Source organism: Falco biarmicus, chromosome 4 (assembly GCF_023638135.1).
Source record: "Falco biarmicus isolate bFalBia1 chromosome 4, bFalBia1.pri, whole genome shotgun sequence".
NCBI classification, from domain to species: Eukaryota; Metazoa; Chordata; class Aves; order Falconiformes; family Falconidae; genus Falco; species Falco biarmicus.
In genome coordinates, this window is record NC_079291.1 from 89089511 (window position 1) to 89106222 (window position 16712).

At 45.9% G+C, this 16712-nt stretch overlaps 2 protein-coding genes and 1 long non-coding RNA gene across 3 annotated transcripts; 1 reads left to right on the forward strand and 2 right to left on the reverse strand.

The window, feature by feature from the left end:
* Positions 1–549: 549 nt before the first annotated feature.
* Positions 550–3284, reverse strand: VHL (von Hippel-Lindau tumor suppressor). Its single transcript, XM_056335587.1, has 3 exons — positions 3026–3284; positions 2709–2819; positions 550–2304 (listed from the first exon to the last, which is right to left on the reverse strand). Exons 1-3 carry the CDS (start codon positions 3246–3248, stop codon positions 2120–2122), a joined length of 519 nt encoding a protein of 172 aa, XP_056191562.1. The 5' UTR covers positions 3249–3284; the 3' UTR covers positions 550–2119.
* An 82-nt stretch (positions 3285–3366) lies between these two features.
* LOC130147851 (uncharacterized) lies at positions 3367–7996 on the forward strand. Its single transcript, XR_008821402.1, has 3 exons — positions 3367–3759; positions 6145–6300; positions 7628–7996. It is a non-coding gene; the product is annotated as an uncharacterized LOC130147851 (long non-coding RNA).
* On the reverse strand, positions 5159–11263 carry THUMPD3 (THUMP domain containing 3). The gene is made up of 9 exons (XM_056335583.1): positions 10947–11263; positions 10476–10553; positions 9424–9957; positions 8126–8256; positions 7678–7747; positions 7171–7286; positions 6889–6999; positions 6509–6632; positions 5159–6239 (listed from the first exon to the last, which is right to left on the reverse strand). Exons 1-9 carry the CDS (start codon positions 11145–11147, stop codon positions 6108–6110), a joined length of 1497 nt encoding a protein of 498 aa, XP_056191558.1. The 5' UTR covers positions 11148–11263; the 3' UTR covers positions 5159–6107.
* Between the last annotated feature and the right edge of the window lie 5449 nt (positions 11264–16712).

A 16712-nucleotide genomic window follows, 5' to 3' on the forward strand; every position in this document is an offset into this window, starting at 1 on the left:
ACGACCCACATACCTCAAGGATTCAGGGAAGTACCACCTTGTACTTGACATTTTGTGGGCAAATGCAGTCTTCCAAAGAAATAGTTTCAAGGTTCACTTTTCAGACACAAATTAACGCAGGAAAGGTGGTAGAGAGACTGTGTAGATATGTGACTGCAGATGACACCACATAGTTGAAGGATGGTCCCTACCCTCACAATTGTTTCTGCATTTTTACGCAATTGAAACTGAATAGTCGTTGAGGAACACTCCAATGCTCCCTGCTTTGGGTGTACCCTCACCAGTCAGGCTGTCCGGGGCTGACAGATCTTTGGTTCATTTCTACACAGTAACAAACCACCCTCAAGTCAATCCTCCAAAGAGTGGACGAAGAACGTTCCTTAGAAATTAGGCTGAACCACAGCAAATTAACACAACGCACCCGCAACTAATTGTTGCCTATCAGGAGCTGCTCTGTAGCTAAAGGATTTAAGTTGCCTTGGAATTCAGTAGATGTAGCTAAAAGTTAAGCAAAGACAGGATACTCCTATGAATGGTGAGACTGTGAGGTAGTTTTCATATGTTTGGTTTTGGCAAATCATGTATATGCAAGTATGCTTTTCTGTCTGCCAACATGCAGGAGTCCAAGGAATCTGATCCATTAGCAGTGATAAATGTTGTACTAGACAAGTGTCACTGACTGGCTGTATACTGTTATTTGACAATTAAGAATAAAAAAAGTTAGCACTGATTTACATTTTTATGACAAAGATCAATTCATACAATCCAAAAAAGTAGGAAAAACAAATCTACAAAAATGGGAGACATTTCATACTTACAGAATATGCCAATATTCTGTTTCACAGCTGTGTTGCTTAGAATGTGTAACTGGAAAGAAACATACGCCACAGCAATAACCTGCTATAATCTCCTGTCAGTCTGCTTCTAACATCAAACAGCACTACACCTGTTACTTGGTGGACCATTCACCTATCTGCTAAAAACTACGCTGCTTTGAATTACATGTGTGCAGTCACACAAATATAGATTCTAATTGAAGAATGGGGCAATCAGAATATAGGTAAAGAAATGTTTTCTCTGCCCATCTAGCCTCTTATAAAGCATGGATCTGGCAATGGGCCTGTATGAGCTGGTATAAGTCTGCTCTCTGCTCCTTAGGAGACAATAGCAACTCAAGTGGTCCACGCTGCCCAAAAAGGCCTCCCACTACCACCTAACCTACTGCACTGTGATGGGAAAAGGCAGGACTCAAAGCATCTACCTTCTACGAATGCTAGCCGATACACCTGTGCAAGAAGCTGGGGAAGTGGCTGAGGAGGAGAAAAGTGCCCCAAACCTAGGATCCAGTCTATATGGCTGACTGGTTGGGTCACCTTGAGATAAACTAGGCAAGAACCCAGTCATAAAGGAGAAATAAGGCAATCAAGGTACGACCTGTGTAAAAATGCGTCATCCTCAGAGTGGATAGGACATGGATTTAGGGTTGATAAATGCAAAAGGTAAGAGGCAGAAAAACCCCCAAGCATTTTACGTATGTCATCTTTCCACCAACGTAACATTTCAGGTCAGGTCCTCAGAAGATGGTGATGGAAACCCCTGCATACACAAACACGCCCACGCTTTGTGATTCACAGGCAAATCGAGGCTAAATGTGAGAGACTGAAGTTTCATCAAAAACAAATTATTCAAGCAAAACTGGTGTTGGTCTGCCACTTACAATCATTAGAGCCTGGATTAAATTACTCCTCAGTGTAATTTACTTTCTAAAACAATGAAAGTTCATCTGTACACGTATTCTCCAAACAGATGACCTGATCTTACATCCCTATGCAGTGTTCTTAAGATATTCCAACTAGAACTTCTGAGTTTCATCTGCACAAGGCCCCTAGAGTCATTGGTTTGCAACATATGTAACAAAGAACAGAGCTGAACCATCAGGAACTTGGCATGCTTTTACATGCTGTTTAGTCTTTTGGATCTGACTTACCATCATCAATTTAACTGAGTTTATGTTTCGGAACTTAACAATACAGAGATCAGTTGTTGGCATGTTTCACGGTGACTATCCCTGCTTAAACTCTGTGTTTGCTATTTAAAGAGTCCGGAGTGAGTAACAATGTTATTCCAGTATTCCGTTCCTCAACGTTTCACTTCTCTCCACAGAAAGCCGCTGAAGATCCTTCCCGATATCAGGATGATCTTCCAGCTCTTCATATAATGACCGAACAATGTCCAGTTTCCTGTAGTCCATCGGTTTGACCAGACTGCGAACAACCTGGAGACATCTCTCTTTCAGGGTGAACACTGAGGTTAAAAACAAACACACACACACACACACACACAACCTCATCACGAGGGCTCTCGCTAGCTCACCTCCAACACAGACAGTACTCCTCCAAGTACGTGAGCACAGGGCGCACCGTGCAGCAGCAGCGTTTGCAGCATGCTAGGCGCACTAGGAGGGGAGAAGGGTACATTGCCTGCCGTGGGGCACCCTAAAAGAGCTGTCAGGGGCATCTTTAAAGCAAGAAGTCTGTCAACAGCTCTGCTCAACGCACTACACAGCTCTACCTAGCAACCCTCAGGATCTATTCCTATCTTTGAGGCAGGTTTTTTTATCCGAGCGCTCGGCTTCCCGCTGAGGTGCAAAGCGCCCAGGCGCGGCCCCCGGCCCTTCCCAGGGCACACGGAGCCCCGGCTCGGTTTACCTGGCAGCGTGATGTCCGCTTTGTTCACGTTGGGAGCCGCTACGAACAGCTCCTGCTGGTTGACGAGGAGCCCATCGTTCGTCCCCGCGTCCCGGAACAGCCAGAGGTGACCTGGTGCCCAACGAAGTGCAGACGCAGCGGTTATCGCGCTTCTGAGCCGCGGGATGCGCGGGGGAGGCCCGCGCCGCCGGCCAGGGGGAAGGCCTCGGCCCGGCTCCCCAAGCCCGGCTCCCCCGGCGTGGCCCGGCCCTCCCGGCCCAGCTCCCCCGGCTACCCCCAGCCCGGCTCCCCGAGCCCGGCTCCCCCGGCGCACCCACCCCGGTAGCTGTGCATGAGGCGGCCGGTGCGCGGCTGCAGGACCGGGTAGGAGCGCGGCCTGCCCTCGAAGTCCACCCAGATCGGGAGGACGGAGCGGGGGCTGCGGTTGTTGAAGACGACCTCGGAGAGCTCTCGCGTGTTGACGGAGCGCAGCCCCGGGCCGCCATCCCCCGGGCCGCCATCCGCCGCGCCCCGCGGTGGCCCCGGCCCCGGCCCCGGCATCCTCCCGCCCGCTCCCGCAGGCGGCGCGCAGGCGCCAGGGCGAAGCGCAGGCGCACGGCGGCGGGCCCGGCCCCCCGGCGGCTGTGAGGGGCGGGCCCGGGAGCCGGGTCTGGCCGGCGGCGCTGCAGAGCGCCGTTACCGGGCCCCGGCCGGGCTGAGCGGCCGGGAGGGCCGCGCTCCGGCCTCACGACGTGCGAGCGCACGGTAGCGGCAGGCCGGCGGCAGCCGCGGGGCTAGCGCCCGTCAGGCCGCTGCTGCGGGCCGGGGGCACAGCGCCGCGGGGGGAGGCCCGGCCTGCGCCTCCGCCGGCCGCCCGGGGACCCCACGGGCCGCTCCTGGCCTTGCTCCGCCGGGGCAGCGCGGTGCCGGCCTGCGCGCCGAGGGGCAGCGCTGCCCGCACGGGAGCAGCCGCCCGCAGCTGCTGCACAGCCTCGGCAAAACCACCCGGCACCAAGCGCGGGCAGCTTTTCGTCTGTGCGTGCAAAGGCCTTCAGCCCTTCTGGAAGGATCGGTGAGCTTCCCTTGGTGATGGTTTGCTTTTTCAGCTCTGTGACAACAGACACCCCTCCGAACACAGCACTTCATGCCTGAAGGCAGTTCAGCATATTTTTTCCAGTCATTGCAGATTACAGTGCTGAAAGTACCAAGACAACACCTTTTCCTTGCATGTCTCAACACCTCAGTGTTTTCTTTTAGAATGCTTAACTTGCAACAAGACTTTGATGAGGGATCCTTTTGTAGTTTCTGTACTGTCCCTCTAGCAGCCTGTGAGGGAAGGCAGAGAATGACACACTGTCAGTTACATGTTCAGCTGTACTGAAAAAAAAGAAAAAAAAAAAGAAAGTAAGAAATGCTGGGCAGGCTTGCTTGCTGTCCCTTGTTCAAAAGAAGTCACTTCCACCGCTTTCCTTCTGTGAGTGGAAAACTGTAAATTCACATCATGGAAGGAGCATGTATTTCAGATACTGATACTGTAAGAACCTGTGTGCAGCACTGTCGGATATATATAAACAATGAGGCTGATTTTCAATTAAGACAAAAACCTGTTATTCTTAGGTGTCTGGTACCAATCTTCCATAAAACCTGAACTGCAACCTTTAAGAGAAACTGCTCGAAATCATACAACTTAGAGCAGATTTACATTTATAGGATAGCAGAGATACATGTCTCTCTGTACATCTTCCCATTCCTGCATTCTTTAATGATTTCAAACTTAGTTTCCTATGAAATATGACACAATTATGTGAGGCTGTACATTTTAATGTGATGAGTATTGAAAATCAAATATAAATTCTCTGCAGCAGTCAAGAATCTTAGTTCCCGTACCCTGAGGTTAGTTACAGCCTCATTTGCTAAGTCACATCTTGAATCTATTTAATGTTAGCTGTGGTTTAAAAAACAAAACATGACCTTCTCACCTTTCAGGCCAAAAGGGATGACAGGCATTTTACTGGTCTCATTCTAATCTTCAACTCGAGAAAAAAAAACCCCACCCAAAAACCAACACTTCAAAATGCACACCTTAAGGTCTTAAAATGTTACTGTGCCTGGATCTCCTTAGGAAAAAAAACCCAAAACAAAACAGTAACAAACCCCCAAGGTGTTAATGCGTTTTAAGAAAGTAATGTATCCAGGTTAAGTTGCAGAGTTCAACAGAGCAGGAGTAGATAGCCACCTCACACAACAACTGTGTGCGTCACCTCACACTGTCACATGAACTGTGTGGTGTGGGAAAGAATTAAATGGACACTGCTGTCATTATTTTATCCAGATGACAACTGCGTGGTAAATGAAGGGCTGCATTATCCTCCACTGGACACGGACTAGAAAAAGAATACGATAAAGACTTGTCTTCTATGCAAAACTTCTGAAACTTTAATGCTCGTTAATTCACTTCTAAACACACATACTTATCATGAATAACACTTTAATGAAGATGGCAAACTGGTAACTAGTGTTTTCAGCCTCTGATGAGCAAAGAGCAAGAGGCTTCAGAAATCACAGTACATTTACAGAAGAAAAAATATTTGCAACTTCAAGTTATTCAAGAGGTAATACATTTTTGTAAATATTGTGGCATAACAATGGCAGTTAAATCGCCTAATGAATTTAAGCGTATTGCCACCTTGATGCGTCTATAGTAGACACTGAAAACATGAACTTTTAAATATAATTGCCAAAAGTATCTCTGTTCTCAAACAGTAACTACAGACAGTTTGCTAAGGCTGTGTGTGCTACCCCCCTCACCCATGGCAGTGGTACATTAAAATAGAGTAGATATTTACTAGGAATTAGCACTAAGCTGAGGTAACAGGTAAGAAAAACAGTAGCATCAGCATACCGTTTACTAATTGGCATTTGCTTATCAGACCATGAAAAACAGATACAGGTTTATTATCACAGTTTACATTTATGCAGTGGTGTAAGTTAGAAATCTTCAGTTTGGAAAAATCCTACGTTATGGGAAATAAATTAACTGTTACCTCCAAAGCTGCCAATACATGTTTTCTACTATAAGCAGAGGAAATAAACATTTAACTGAAAAAATACAATGGACATGGTAGACAAGACTCAGGCAAAGAAAAGCATTACTAATTCCACTACTGAATTTCAGTTTGGGTGGCAGGGAGGAAAGGAGTGATTTAAATAATGTTTCAGAACACATAGTACAACTGATAGCTCTGAAGCTGATCCCTGGTTCAATATTAACATTTCACAATTTCTACACAGGTTGTTTGCGTGTTGTTGGTTTGGTTTTTTTTTTCTCTTTAGGAATTGACAGACCTATGCTCTCAGGTGTCCACTTTACCAGACTGCTATTCAAGAAATTCTTGAGGAGTCTCCTTTCTTCCACACAGGTTACCAGAACGATCTTTTTTCTTCTGCTCTTTCCCAGGTGCGTTTCAGAAGATACACTGCTGCGTGAAGTCCCCCTACGTTCACCCACACAGTCTGAGCTTTGCGCCAGATGTGTCCCATTCGTGACAAGGCCTACAATCAAAAAAACAAAACAGCCAAAGAGTGGTGGTAGCTTCAAGATACAGTAATAATGGTAAAATATTATTTAGAAATTACTTTTGATTATTCTAAATCACATCTGATGGCACTGTCAAATGACTCTTCAGGTCCAAACCTGTGTTTAAATGTTACTAATTATTGCTCTAAAACCAGATCATCTTCTGTAATGAAGTCAGCTTACCATTTTCTCCTCAAAATATTTTCAAGTGTAAAAAGGTTCGATTTTCTGTCACAGAACATACCTTGGCAAAGCATTTCTTGTCCTGCGTAAGCAGCACAGCCCTGCCTGTCCCCGGTGTGCAGATCCGTCCCATCTCCGTAAGGCAGGCTGGATAGAGATCCCAGTTCTTCTTCTTTGACCCCACCCTGCAAAATAAATTAAGATCCCCTTTGCGATCATGGAAAAAATCAGGTAACTGTTGTTGGTCTTACAGACATGATTAGCTCATTCAGGGCCACATCTGCTGTTAATTTCAACCTGTGTTTTTAATATAGAGTACATCAATACTTCTTAATTAGACCCACAGGTAAGTAACTAAAATTGAGAGAACCCTAAGCCTAGACAGGCAAGCACATGCAGTAGTGGCAGTTAAGTGTGGTAACTCTACCAGTGATCCCTCACCTCTTTCCAAACGGCATGTCTGTCACAATAATGTCCACAGAACCAGTCCGCAAAGGCAGATTGCAAATATCCCACTGAATGATGTCTAATGGTATGCCCACGGAAGTACTGCTGCAAGTGCAAAGACAGTTATCTCAGACATGGTTTACTGAGTGTTTTTTTAATTTGAGGTGTTCTATAAGGTTAGCAAAAGAATAAATAGGAAAATAAGAACAAGACAGTCCAATGCAACAATGCAAAATGGATTTCTTTAGGAAAGAAAATCACTTGTACTCTTCTCACCTTTCCTTATCCTCATTTTTCTTTAGCAAAGAACAGATGTTGTTTGCTGCTCTCTTTACAGCTTGTGGGTTGTTATCACCAGCAATATGGTAGCAGCTAGGCCATTCTGTAGCTCCCTGAGGGGAAATATTGATAACATGCAACATTAGCATCAACATTGCTTAATTTAAAACAAAACAAACAAAAGAATGACTCAAATAGGACAGAATACAACAAAGCAACTGGAAGCGGATGTCAACGATTTTAAAATTCTGTAGCAGACACTTGTTATGTCATGCACCTTAAAAGCTCCAAATGCTTTTGGATTTAGTTTCTTCCTAACGTAGTTACCTACAGCTTTGGGAAGGAAAGTAAGGTCACTTACAAAAAGTGTATTTGTATCTGTTTAGAAGTTGGTGAGGTACTTTTGGAGTTCGCTATTCAGTTATTACCAAGAGAACTCACACGTATTGTTCAGTTGCAGATACTGTCAAGTTTTATTAAGTGAAAAAATAAAGGAAGAATCACCTCTATTGGTATTGCACATGTACCACACATGGGATCAACTATGATATCCGTGGGCTGTGGATCACAGAGTCTGAGGAACAGAAGAAAAGACAGGGTGAGAAAAAGGAATTTCTGTAAGGAAGAAAAACGGAACTTTAATCACTCTGATTCTACCCTTCTAACAAAAAAACTATGTGATTATTTTGCTTATAAAATGGTAATTAATGAACAGAAGAAATACTTTCAAGAATGTGCTAAGGTATTTTGAAAATTGTCTAACAGCAAATGTTTACTTAGCTGGAAAACATACACTTAATTACAAAGCACGCTGTTTCAGCAACTTTTTTTTTGCCTTCAAGAATTAACAGAAATGGCTTTTGATGAAGCAGTAAGGAGATAAAAGATCTAATTTCTGAAACAAAATAACCTGTTAACTGAGAATAATACAGTGCTATGCAATTGCACTGACCTAAGCATGCCATAAGCGAGAGTTGAACGAAGAGTTGTGGGTCCAAAATGCGTAATATTTCTTCTGTGAAGACTCTCTTCGGTTAATGCAATACCCACAACTACTTCATTATTGTGAATGTTCAGAAGAACCTAAAAAGAAAACTTCAACTAAATTTCAGGAGTAACAGTTTTCCATAGTATGCCATACTATTTCCATAGTATGACTTATGAGAAATTTAGATGGCAATTTTAAAACCAGGAACTATGTATAAAGAGCATTCTTGGAAGAAAAGCAATGCATCACTTTAATGGCAGTAATGGACAAAATCTAGGAGAGCATTCACACATTTTCTCCTTCATACAGAACGAGAACGAGCATCTTCTCATTCATGCCAAATCTTTCATACAAGACTTCAGAAAGTACTATAACCATTATGCTGACTTTTTAGAAGTTCTGTTCTTTAAACAGAAGAGAGAAATCGGGCAAGTCCTGCAAGTCACAGTGAAGCATCTGCAAAGCAGCAATGAAAATCAGATTCTTGGTCCCCTCCACTGTATTAATTTGGAAGGTGAAAATACTGTTACAGGACAGTGAGCCAGCTGTGAGCAGACTTGCAAGAAAAAAAGTTTGTCTGCCCCATAAAAATGGTGGCCCCACCACACCACTGCTGGACCACACCTGTTGGTTGGCCTTTCCAAATCTCTGCTTTCCCCATAAGAAATAAACATTGGACAGTTAATGTTAACCCTTTTTGTTCCCTTCACCCATAAAACTACAGCTTCTGGATGGAATATCTTCCGTTAACTTATAGCAATACAAAACAATGTATTAAGGAAAGATTTAATGAGGGTAAAAGTAAAGCATGAGGTGCCTATGTTACATTTAAATATGAACGAGAGCAAGTGCTAGAGGGGGAGGTAATACTTAGTACCAGAGCTTTTACTGTGGCTGAGAGGAAAGCTTTTGAGCAACAGCTCAGCTGTGCTGGATGCAGCAATGTTCAATCAGTTAACGTGAGAAGACAACAGTGTGTGCAGACCAAAAGAACCTGAGGAAGAGGAGAGGAGCCCTCACTAGGCCAAAAAAAAGAGAGTATTATTATGGATAGCCAAAGCACTAGCAAATGGTGGGATCTGAGGACATGCATAATGTGTCAGTGAAATGAATGCTTCTGAGGCAGCCATGATTTCAGCATGACTCTGGAGCTAAAAACAGGTAATCTTTTGAAAGTATTTTGGAGATCTCTAAGCATCAGAATTAAGAACTATGAATTTTTACAACAGAAATGTAGGTATTTTGAAGGCATAACACTATACCTCAACATCAAAGTTAGTCATGTCAGCTTTCCACTGGAAGTGCTCCTGCACAGCTCCACCGAAGTCTCTTGCAGCCTCGTTTGACGTGAAACAGTGCTTGTCTCCCGCTCTATTGCATGTCACGCGGAACTTCAACACCTTCGCCTTTCCTTCGCTTGTCTTACTGTCACTGGCCTTCGTCTCGCTCCCAGAACCCTCCTGCAGTTCATCTTTAGCATCTGATTGTTCATTATCCTCCTCCTCCTCCCCATTCTGGGATGCCACTCCTTCTGTCTCTTCTGTATCTTGGCTGTTGGCAGGTTCTCTACCTGCACTGTTTTGGGCACAGTCCTCCTGTTTACTATCGTGTTTTTGATCTGTTCCTTCCTCTTCTCCACTGTCATTCAACTTCTCTTTGCTTGCAGTACTCTGCAGATTATGTTTTTTGCGTTTGGTCTTTTTCTTTTTTAAGCTGTTGTTCAGCTCCCAAACTTTCAAGGGATCGGTCCAAGGCAGTTTTTTAACCAAATCTTCCAGATCCTTTAGAGCATCTTCCTTTAAAAGGCAAAAAAAGTAGTGCTTTGAAGTCATTCCATCTCTTTAAAAAGCTATTCTTTTTTCCAAGTCTCAAATTAGTTTCCTAAACATGTAACCCATTACACATTTAAGCCAAGCTTACAGCTTTTTGTGCATTTTTTGCTGTAACTAAACGGAATTGCACTGAAAGTCACAGGACTCATAGTATTTCATTGTTTATCTTGTCAAACAGCTAACACTGAGCTAAGTGACTGAAGTGATACTTTACTGTCCTGCATCTAAGTGTGACCTACAAGCAGGGTAGTGGCTCTCACCCTAGATTTTTGCCTATGCAAATTTAACTGAAGAAATGACGCTGGACAACATGACTGCGCTGCCATTTTAAAAGCCAGCAGATATCAAATTAAAAAACCAAACCCCACAAACCCCACAAACTTGTTCATGAAACTGAAACCTTTCTAAAACTGATTTTAAATTAAAAAACCCCAAAAGCACTCCAAAACCCAGAACTGATTGAAAAATGAGGGGTGACTCACCTTATTTTCTTTAAACTGATAGTCTTTGAACTCCTGAACAACAACAAATAAATTATCCACTGACCTTAGACGATGGACCTAGAAGAAATGAGAATTACTAACCATTTACGCCTAGGGGAGCATGCTTATTCTCATTGCAATGTGGTCACCGTACACCTAGGCGTAAGGCACCTTCCCACCTTTGTATAGGTGCGGGGATGGCTGTGCGGGCAGGGGCCGGGGCCAGCCGCCTCCGCGCTGCCCTGGGCTCCCCGCCTGCGGCTGCCCCTGCCCTCGCACAAACCGCACCGCCCGCACGGCGGGGCAGCCCCGCGGCCGCTTCCGAGCCTGTTCCGCCGCGCACGGCGCGTGAAAAGCTTTAACCCAACGCGGGGCGCTGGCAGGGGCAGGGCCTTGCACCGCAGCCCCCGCCAGCCCAGAGCAGCCGCGGCTGCCGGGGCCGGGGAGCGGGGCCGGGGAGCGCGGGCGGACCTGCGGCAGGCCCCGGGCCGGGACCTCGAAGTAGATCTTCCCGCGGTCCCTGCTGATCCTGGCGGCCGAGCCCAGCTTCTCCTGCACCTCTTCGGCCGCCGTCAGCTCGAAGCCGGTGGGCACGGTGGCGCCGATAACCACCGCCAGCTCCGCGCCCTCCTCGCCCAGGGCCGGGGCGCCAGCCGCCTCCGTTTCCGCCATGCCCCGCCGCCGAGGGACGCCGACAGGCGGTGACCGCCGGGCCGGGCCGCGCCGGAGCCTCCCGCCGCCCAACAGCCGCTACGGCCGACACGCGCAGCGTCACCCGCCGCCGCCGCTTCCGCTTCCGGGCCCGGCGCCGCGCCCGCGCCTGCACACGGCGGGCAGGGCGGCAGCGCCCCCTGCTGCCCCTCGGCGGCCTCCCCGCCGGACCGCTGCTGGCGCTGCGCGGGAAGGTGTGCCGCGGCCCAGCCGTCAGGGGGGCCCAGACCGCCCCGTTATGGCCCCTCCTCCGGCCGCTGGTTGCTGCCCGGGCTCGTTAATGGAGCAGCTGTCGCCGGTGCCAGTGCCTGTCTCCCAGGCAGCGGGCGCGCCGAGCGACCAGGCCCGCGTCGGACGCCCAGCTGTGGGACAGCAGCGGGCGGGCTCCTGTCCTTGGTGAATGGGCAGCTGTCGCCGAACAATGCAGCGAAAGGCCGAAGGGTCCGTGGAGGCCGTGGCTCCGTGCGCCTTCCTGAACGCCGGTGGTTTATGTTCTTGAGCGTGCACCGGACGGCGCCGACAGCTCCCCCGGTGCCCCCGGGCCCTCAGCGGCCCGGTGCTGTGCAGTGCAGGCCCGTCCCCGCGGTGCCAGCCGGATGGCATGCGTGCTTGGCCGGGTGGGCGATGTGCCCTGCCAGCTGGGCACCTGCACTGCTCTCAGCCGCGCCTGCCGGGAGAACTCGTTTGCCTTTGGGTGGCAAACCATGGGTGGCCATTTAATGTTTTTTTCCCTTGTTATAACAAGTCCTGAGTTTCCTTGATCTTGTGGTGCGCCTTTGACATGTTTCCAGCACTGGAATTGATTTTTAAATAAAAATCTAGCTGCTGAATGTTTTTTTCAGGAGGCACAGAAAGAGAGACAGACCACACTAAATATCTTCCCTGACCATGACTGCGTCAGCATGACGAAGTGTGAACTGCATGAAGCTGAAGAAGCACTGTTTTCCCTCCTCCTCTCTTCTTCAGATCCCATAGTCTTTACCTTTTCCCAGCATTGGATTTAAAATGTAAACACAACGTGTCCCTGCAGCTTGTTCTTCCACAGTTGCAGTGGTATTGGCAACAGCGCCGTTTGTTTTCATTTTCCAGTGTACGTTCCGATTCCGCCGTGACATTTTATCAACAAGTAGGATGTGCTCTTGCCATTAAGCCTTCTGAAGCATCCCTCTGCTTTCACATGAGAAGTACGTGAGAATGTGTCTCAGAGACGGAAGGTGTGGGTTTCATTCCATCAGTTTATTTTTAACTTGCAATTCAAGTCTGAAAATATAGAAATAAACCCATGGAATTTGGGTCATAAGCATGCTGGAGAAAGTTTCTGTGAAATGGCTTTTGCGATGAGAACTTAAAAATAAGCTAAAGTAGAGAGAAGCACCGGGGCATGTTTGCATCTTCTGAACTGCAACTGCCACCCTGCAAGAGCTTTTCAGTGCAGTGACGGTGCCACAATATGGGGTGTGATGGCTGCTGTACAAACTTACATCCCCACACATTATGTGCCCAGTGACTGCTGAAGCAGCCCGTGACTACAGCTTTACCACGGTATTTTCTAAGTTGTAGATAAAGTTAGTGTAGTTTGCTGGTCAGCGCAATACAGAGCATCCTGCTGGCAGGCTCCGTGCCTGCAGAGCAGCATGGGCATGCTGCGCACTGCACCAGCCTGGCTAGTGCAGTGGATGGCAGCAGCAGGGAACCCAAGCAGGCCACGTCCCAGGGTGCGTGTCTTGCCGCTCACATTGATTTTACAGATTTTGCTTAGCGCTGTACTGCAACAATGGTTACAGCAAAGGAGAGATTTGTGATTCAAGTGGGATAACAAACTCAGATTGCTGAGCTATTTTTCAGTAGCAGAATTTTCAGCATATTTGGGTGAAGGTGTTTGCCAGACACTAAAATTAATTCCATCTGTCTGGCCTATCAGCAGCAGCTCTGACCTTTCCCAGTGGATCTCAGATGGAAAGGTGAGAACTGGTAATCAGCCTGCTATGCTTCAGCTTTTGAAGTCTGTCCAAGCACCACTTGCAGAATTTCCTGGCAGTGGCCAGGTCCTGCAGTAGCTGAAGGTATCTGTTTGTTTAATACCCATGCCAGACTGTTTCTTAGAATAATACCACACTTTGTTCACAGCTTTCCTCTTAAAGACTCCTGACGTGCTCTGTAAATGCAGAGCCGTAGCATCTTTCAGTTTGAATAGGTGGAGATGTCACCTTTATGAGTGACAGAAGCAAAACCATTTAGACCAGCACCCTGTGGTGCAATGTGTGACAGTGGGTGTAAGGAGAAATCTTCGCCCGGGGATTCAGGACAAACCTTCCCATGTGGGAGCCACATTGGCAGTGTAATACATGTAACTGCATTAACATTTTTGTTAAGATCTTATTTTAAGAAGGGTCTGATACAGTGAATTAGAGGATAGTCCTCCTGTGTGAGCTGAAAGGTGCAGACTTGGCCATCTGAATGTTCCTGGCTGACACCAAAATCGGTGTATTAGTTGAATCCTTATGAGAATTTTGCAATTGCTTTCAGTGGGAACACAGTGATGCACTGCGGTGACAGCATCTACTCAGTACTTTATGGAACAGAACAGAGCTGACCCTGGCAAAACTCAGAACAGTTTCTGTGGAAACTAGGTATTTTAATTCTCATTCTTTGATTAACCCTTGGGTATAGAAAGCTCCTGTACATTTCAAAGCCTTCTTGAGTGACTATGAGATAAGAAAAAACCCTGGTTTGTGTATGATTCATTTCTATCTCTTTCTGTAGAAGCAGACCATAGATATGTTGGTAATTGGTGCTGCATAAATACGTAAGCTGGGGCATAGTGTTGCAAACATAGGTGGAAAAGGGAACTCTTGCCATGCTATTCTGTGTGAGTCTGTGTGCGTTGTCAGACTGGTAGTAGCATGCATATTCTCATTTATCCAAATGGCCAATATACTTTTTTCATATAGACAATATTGGACCTGTGTTCTGGTAGGAGAGAAAAAATGACAAAGTATCTTCAAGACAAAACCAGAGCTGTATTTTCATGTCCATTATGAAACCCCTTTCCCAGAGCCGAGAAATTGAATCGGCTCCCAGCAAAAGAAACATTCAGTTAAAGCAAGAAGATACCTGTTGGGTAGATCTGCTAGACTCATTTACAGACAATAGCAGTTCCTGATGAGCTGGCAGCATCAATTTCATGGCTGGTTTAGTACATACCTGAAGAAGAACATTGCTGTCCATTTGTCTGGAAGGCTTGGTATGTCGGGTGAGTTGCGTCTGTCCGTTTGGAAGGCACACTTCAAATAGCAGGCTGTATCCCAGAGGATATTGTATTTTTTTTCACTCTTGCTTTTCAGGGTTAATCCATAGAATGACAGAAAAAGCAATCATCCAACTAAAGAAAGTGTCCTAGTATTATCCTGGAGTCTCATAATATTGGCACATAACTAAAGAACATTTACAATAAACTTAACTTACTAAACCACATTTACAATAAACTTAACTTACTAAACCCAATACCTTATCCTATAACTAGGACTATAGGATGAATATAAGAAAAGAATAATCTGGATTTTGCATCGTCACATAGCTCAGAATAAGCATATGACTGTGCACAGCAGTTATATGGTTAGTTTGCCACTGACTTGCTCTGTGACTTTGGAAGAGTCACTTAAGCACAGTTTGCAAATTTGTTTTAAAAAAGCATGTTTTGGATCTCTATATGATGAACTGGGGTTTTCTTTTAATTTTTGTTACTGGCTTTCCACGTGAGAGAATTTTGGGTTTCTGGCTTTTTTGGGTGTTTGGGTTTTTTTGAAGGTGACCTGTTAGACAACTGGATGGATTCTTTCAGTTCATACCTAAATAAGGCAACTCAAGTGACAAATCTTTCAGAACTGTATCATTGAGGTGTTTAAAAAATGTGTAGATGCAGTGCTTAGGGACATGGGTTAGTGGTGGACTTGGCTGTGCTGGGTTAATGGTTGCACTTGATGATCTTAAAGGTCTTTTCCAACCTAAATGATTCTATGAGTCTGTGATTTGCCAAAAATGTTGTGTGATAGCTAGCGAAGCAAGCAAACAAACAAAAAGACCAAGCACTTCAAACAACTCAAGCAAGTACTTGCCTTTCGCAAAAGTTCAGTTGCCACTCTTGGACTGCTTTGGTACCACCATTCCCCTATTTTGCAGGGATCAGATTTTTCTCCAGAAAGTCTCTGGAGTCCTTTGGTGAACAGCCGTGTATTTCAAGAGTAAAAATCAAGCAAATGAATCCTTGGTCAGCTCTAGGACAATGTGAGAAGTATGCACTGGTCTGGGACAAGGCGCACTGTAGCAAGTCAAATTTCAGCAAAAAACATGGGGCTGGAGGGGTTTTTAGCATGGACTATGATGGATTGCAATGACTAAATGATTATGTGATTCCATGACTGTGTTTGCAAACCACTGTCAGTCAGACAGATTGCAAGAGCAGCTTTCCCTCTGTGCTGGTGGTGAGGCTGGCACGGTTCAGTTTACCTTTGGAGCAGCTTGAAACTGTAGTGCCAGCCTTCTAGCATGCCAGAGCAAGGGCTGGCTCTTGAGAACAGGGGTTTTAGGCAGTGTGGCAGAGAGCGCGATGGTCTGGGGTGTTGAGACCTCGTCGCTTTTCTTCCTGTCACACGAGGCTGGTAGAGCAGCAGGCTGGCAGGCAGAAGTGGTAAACTGTTCCTTAGCAGCACTTTTTATGGAGTTACTTAATTTTTCTGGAGTTTTACTATTTCCACCTGTGGGAGAGAAAGATAATGTAGTGTAGTGTTTTTGGGAATCTGCAGCTGAAGTACAGTTATTTTGAAACCAAATGATCAGAACAGGAGTGAACTGGCAACTTGATGGTTACTGTATGGGGGAGGATTAGTATTTATTATCTATTGTAGCACTGGTAAGCCCTGTGCCTTAGTCAGAAGAGGTGTGAACCTAGGCTAGCAGGTGATAAACCAAGGCAAATAGTTAACAAACTGAGAAATTGTGTGCAAAGCCTTCTCACTGGAGGTACTTTGTTAACAAGGGGACCTCCTGCCTTTCCTGTCCCCAGCAGATATTGCACATGAACAAATAAGCCACAATTAGCAACTTCCGTGTGGGAAGCATGTGTGGTTGCAGAGCTGGGGGTGCTCTGGGAAGTCAGATGAGTGATAAGATAATACAAGAATGAGAAGCTCATACTACAAAATGTAAAAGATGCTCTTAAAATGTCAGACCTATCAAGACATTCATTACTGTGTTGTGTACACCTCTGCCCAGAGAAACTGAGGTTTATCCTCTGTAAGGTTTGTTAAACAAAAACTCTGCTGATATGGAGCCTCATCTAGCAAGAAACTTCATGCGCACATAGAGCTTTACACAACTTCAATGAAAGTTCAATGAAAGCAGTGAAAGATGTTCAAAGACCTTTCTTAATTTGGATGAGAGTAACTGAAATTAACTTCTTGGGTTGGTTTAATTAATTTGGTAGGGCATAAACAAATTTAGAGATGGCATTGCATTCCCAATAATGAA

What these genes read in the sequence shown, in the direction of transcription:
- VHL (XM_056335587.1), bottom strand. Translation starts at nt 3,248, where the DNA reads ATGCCGGGGCCGGGGCCGGGGCCACCGCGGGGCGCGGCGGATGGCGGC. An exon ending in CCTCATGCACAGCTACCGGG is followed by an intron (nt 2,820 to 3,025) that starts GTGGGTGCGCCG and finishes GTTGGGCACCAG; the next exon opens with GTCACCTCTGGCTGTTCCGG. An exon ending in AGCGGACATCACGCTGCCAG is followed by an intron (nt 2,305 to 2,708) that starts GTAAACCGAGCC and finishes TTTTAACCTCAG; the next exon opens with TGTTCACCCTGAAAGAGAGA.
- THUMPD3 (XM_056335583.1), bottom strand. Translation starts at nt 11,147, where the DNA reads ATGGCGGAAACGGAGGCGGCTGGCGCCCCGGCCCTGGGCGAGGAGGGC. An exon ending in TGACTAACTTTGATGTTGAG is followed by an intron (nt 8,257 to 9,423) that starts GTATAGTGTTAT and finishes TTTTCTTTTTAG; the next exon opens with GTTCTTCTGAACATTCACAA. An exon ending in CTCGCTTATGGCATGCTTAG is followed by an intron (nt 7,748 to 8,125) that starts GTCAGTGCAATT and finishes TCTGTTCCTCAG; the next exon opens with ACTCTGTGATCCACAGCCCA.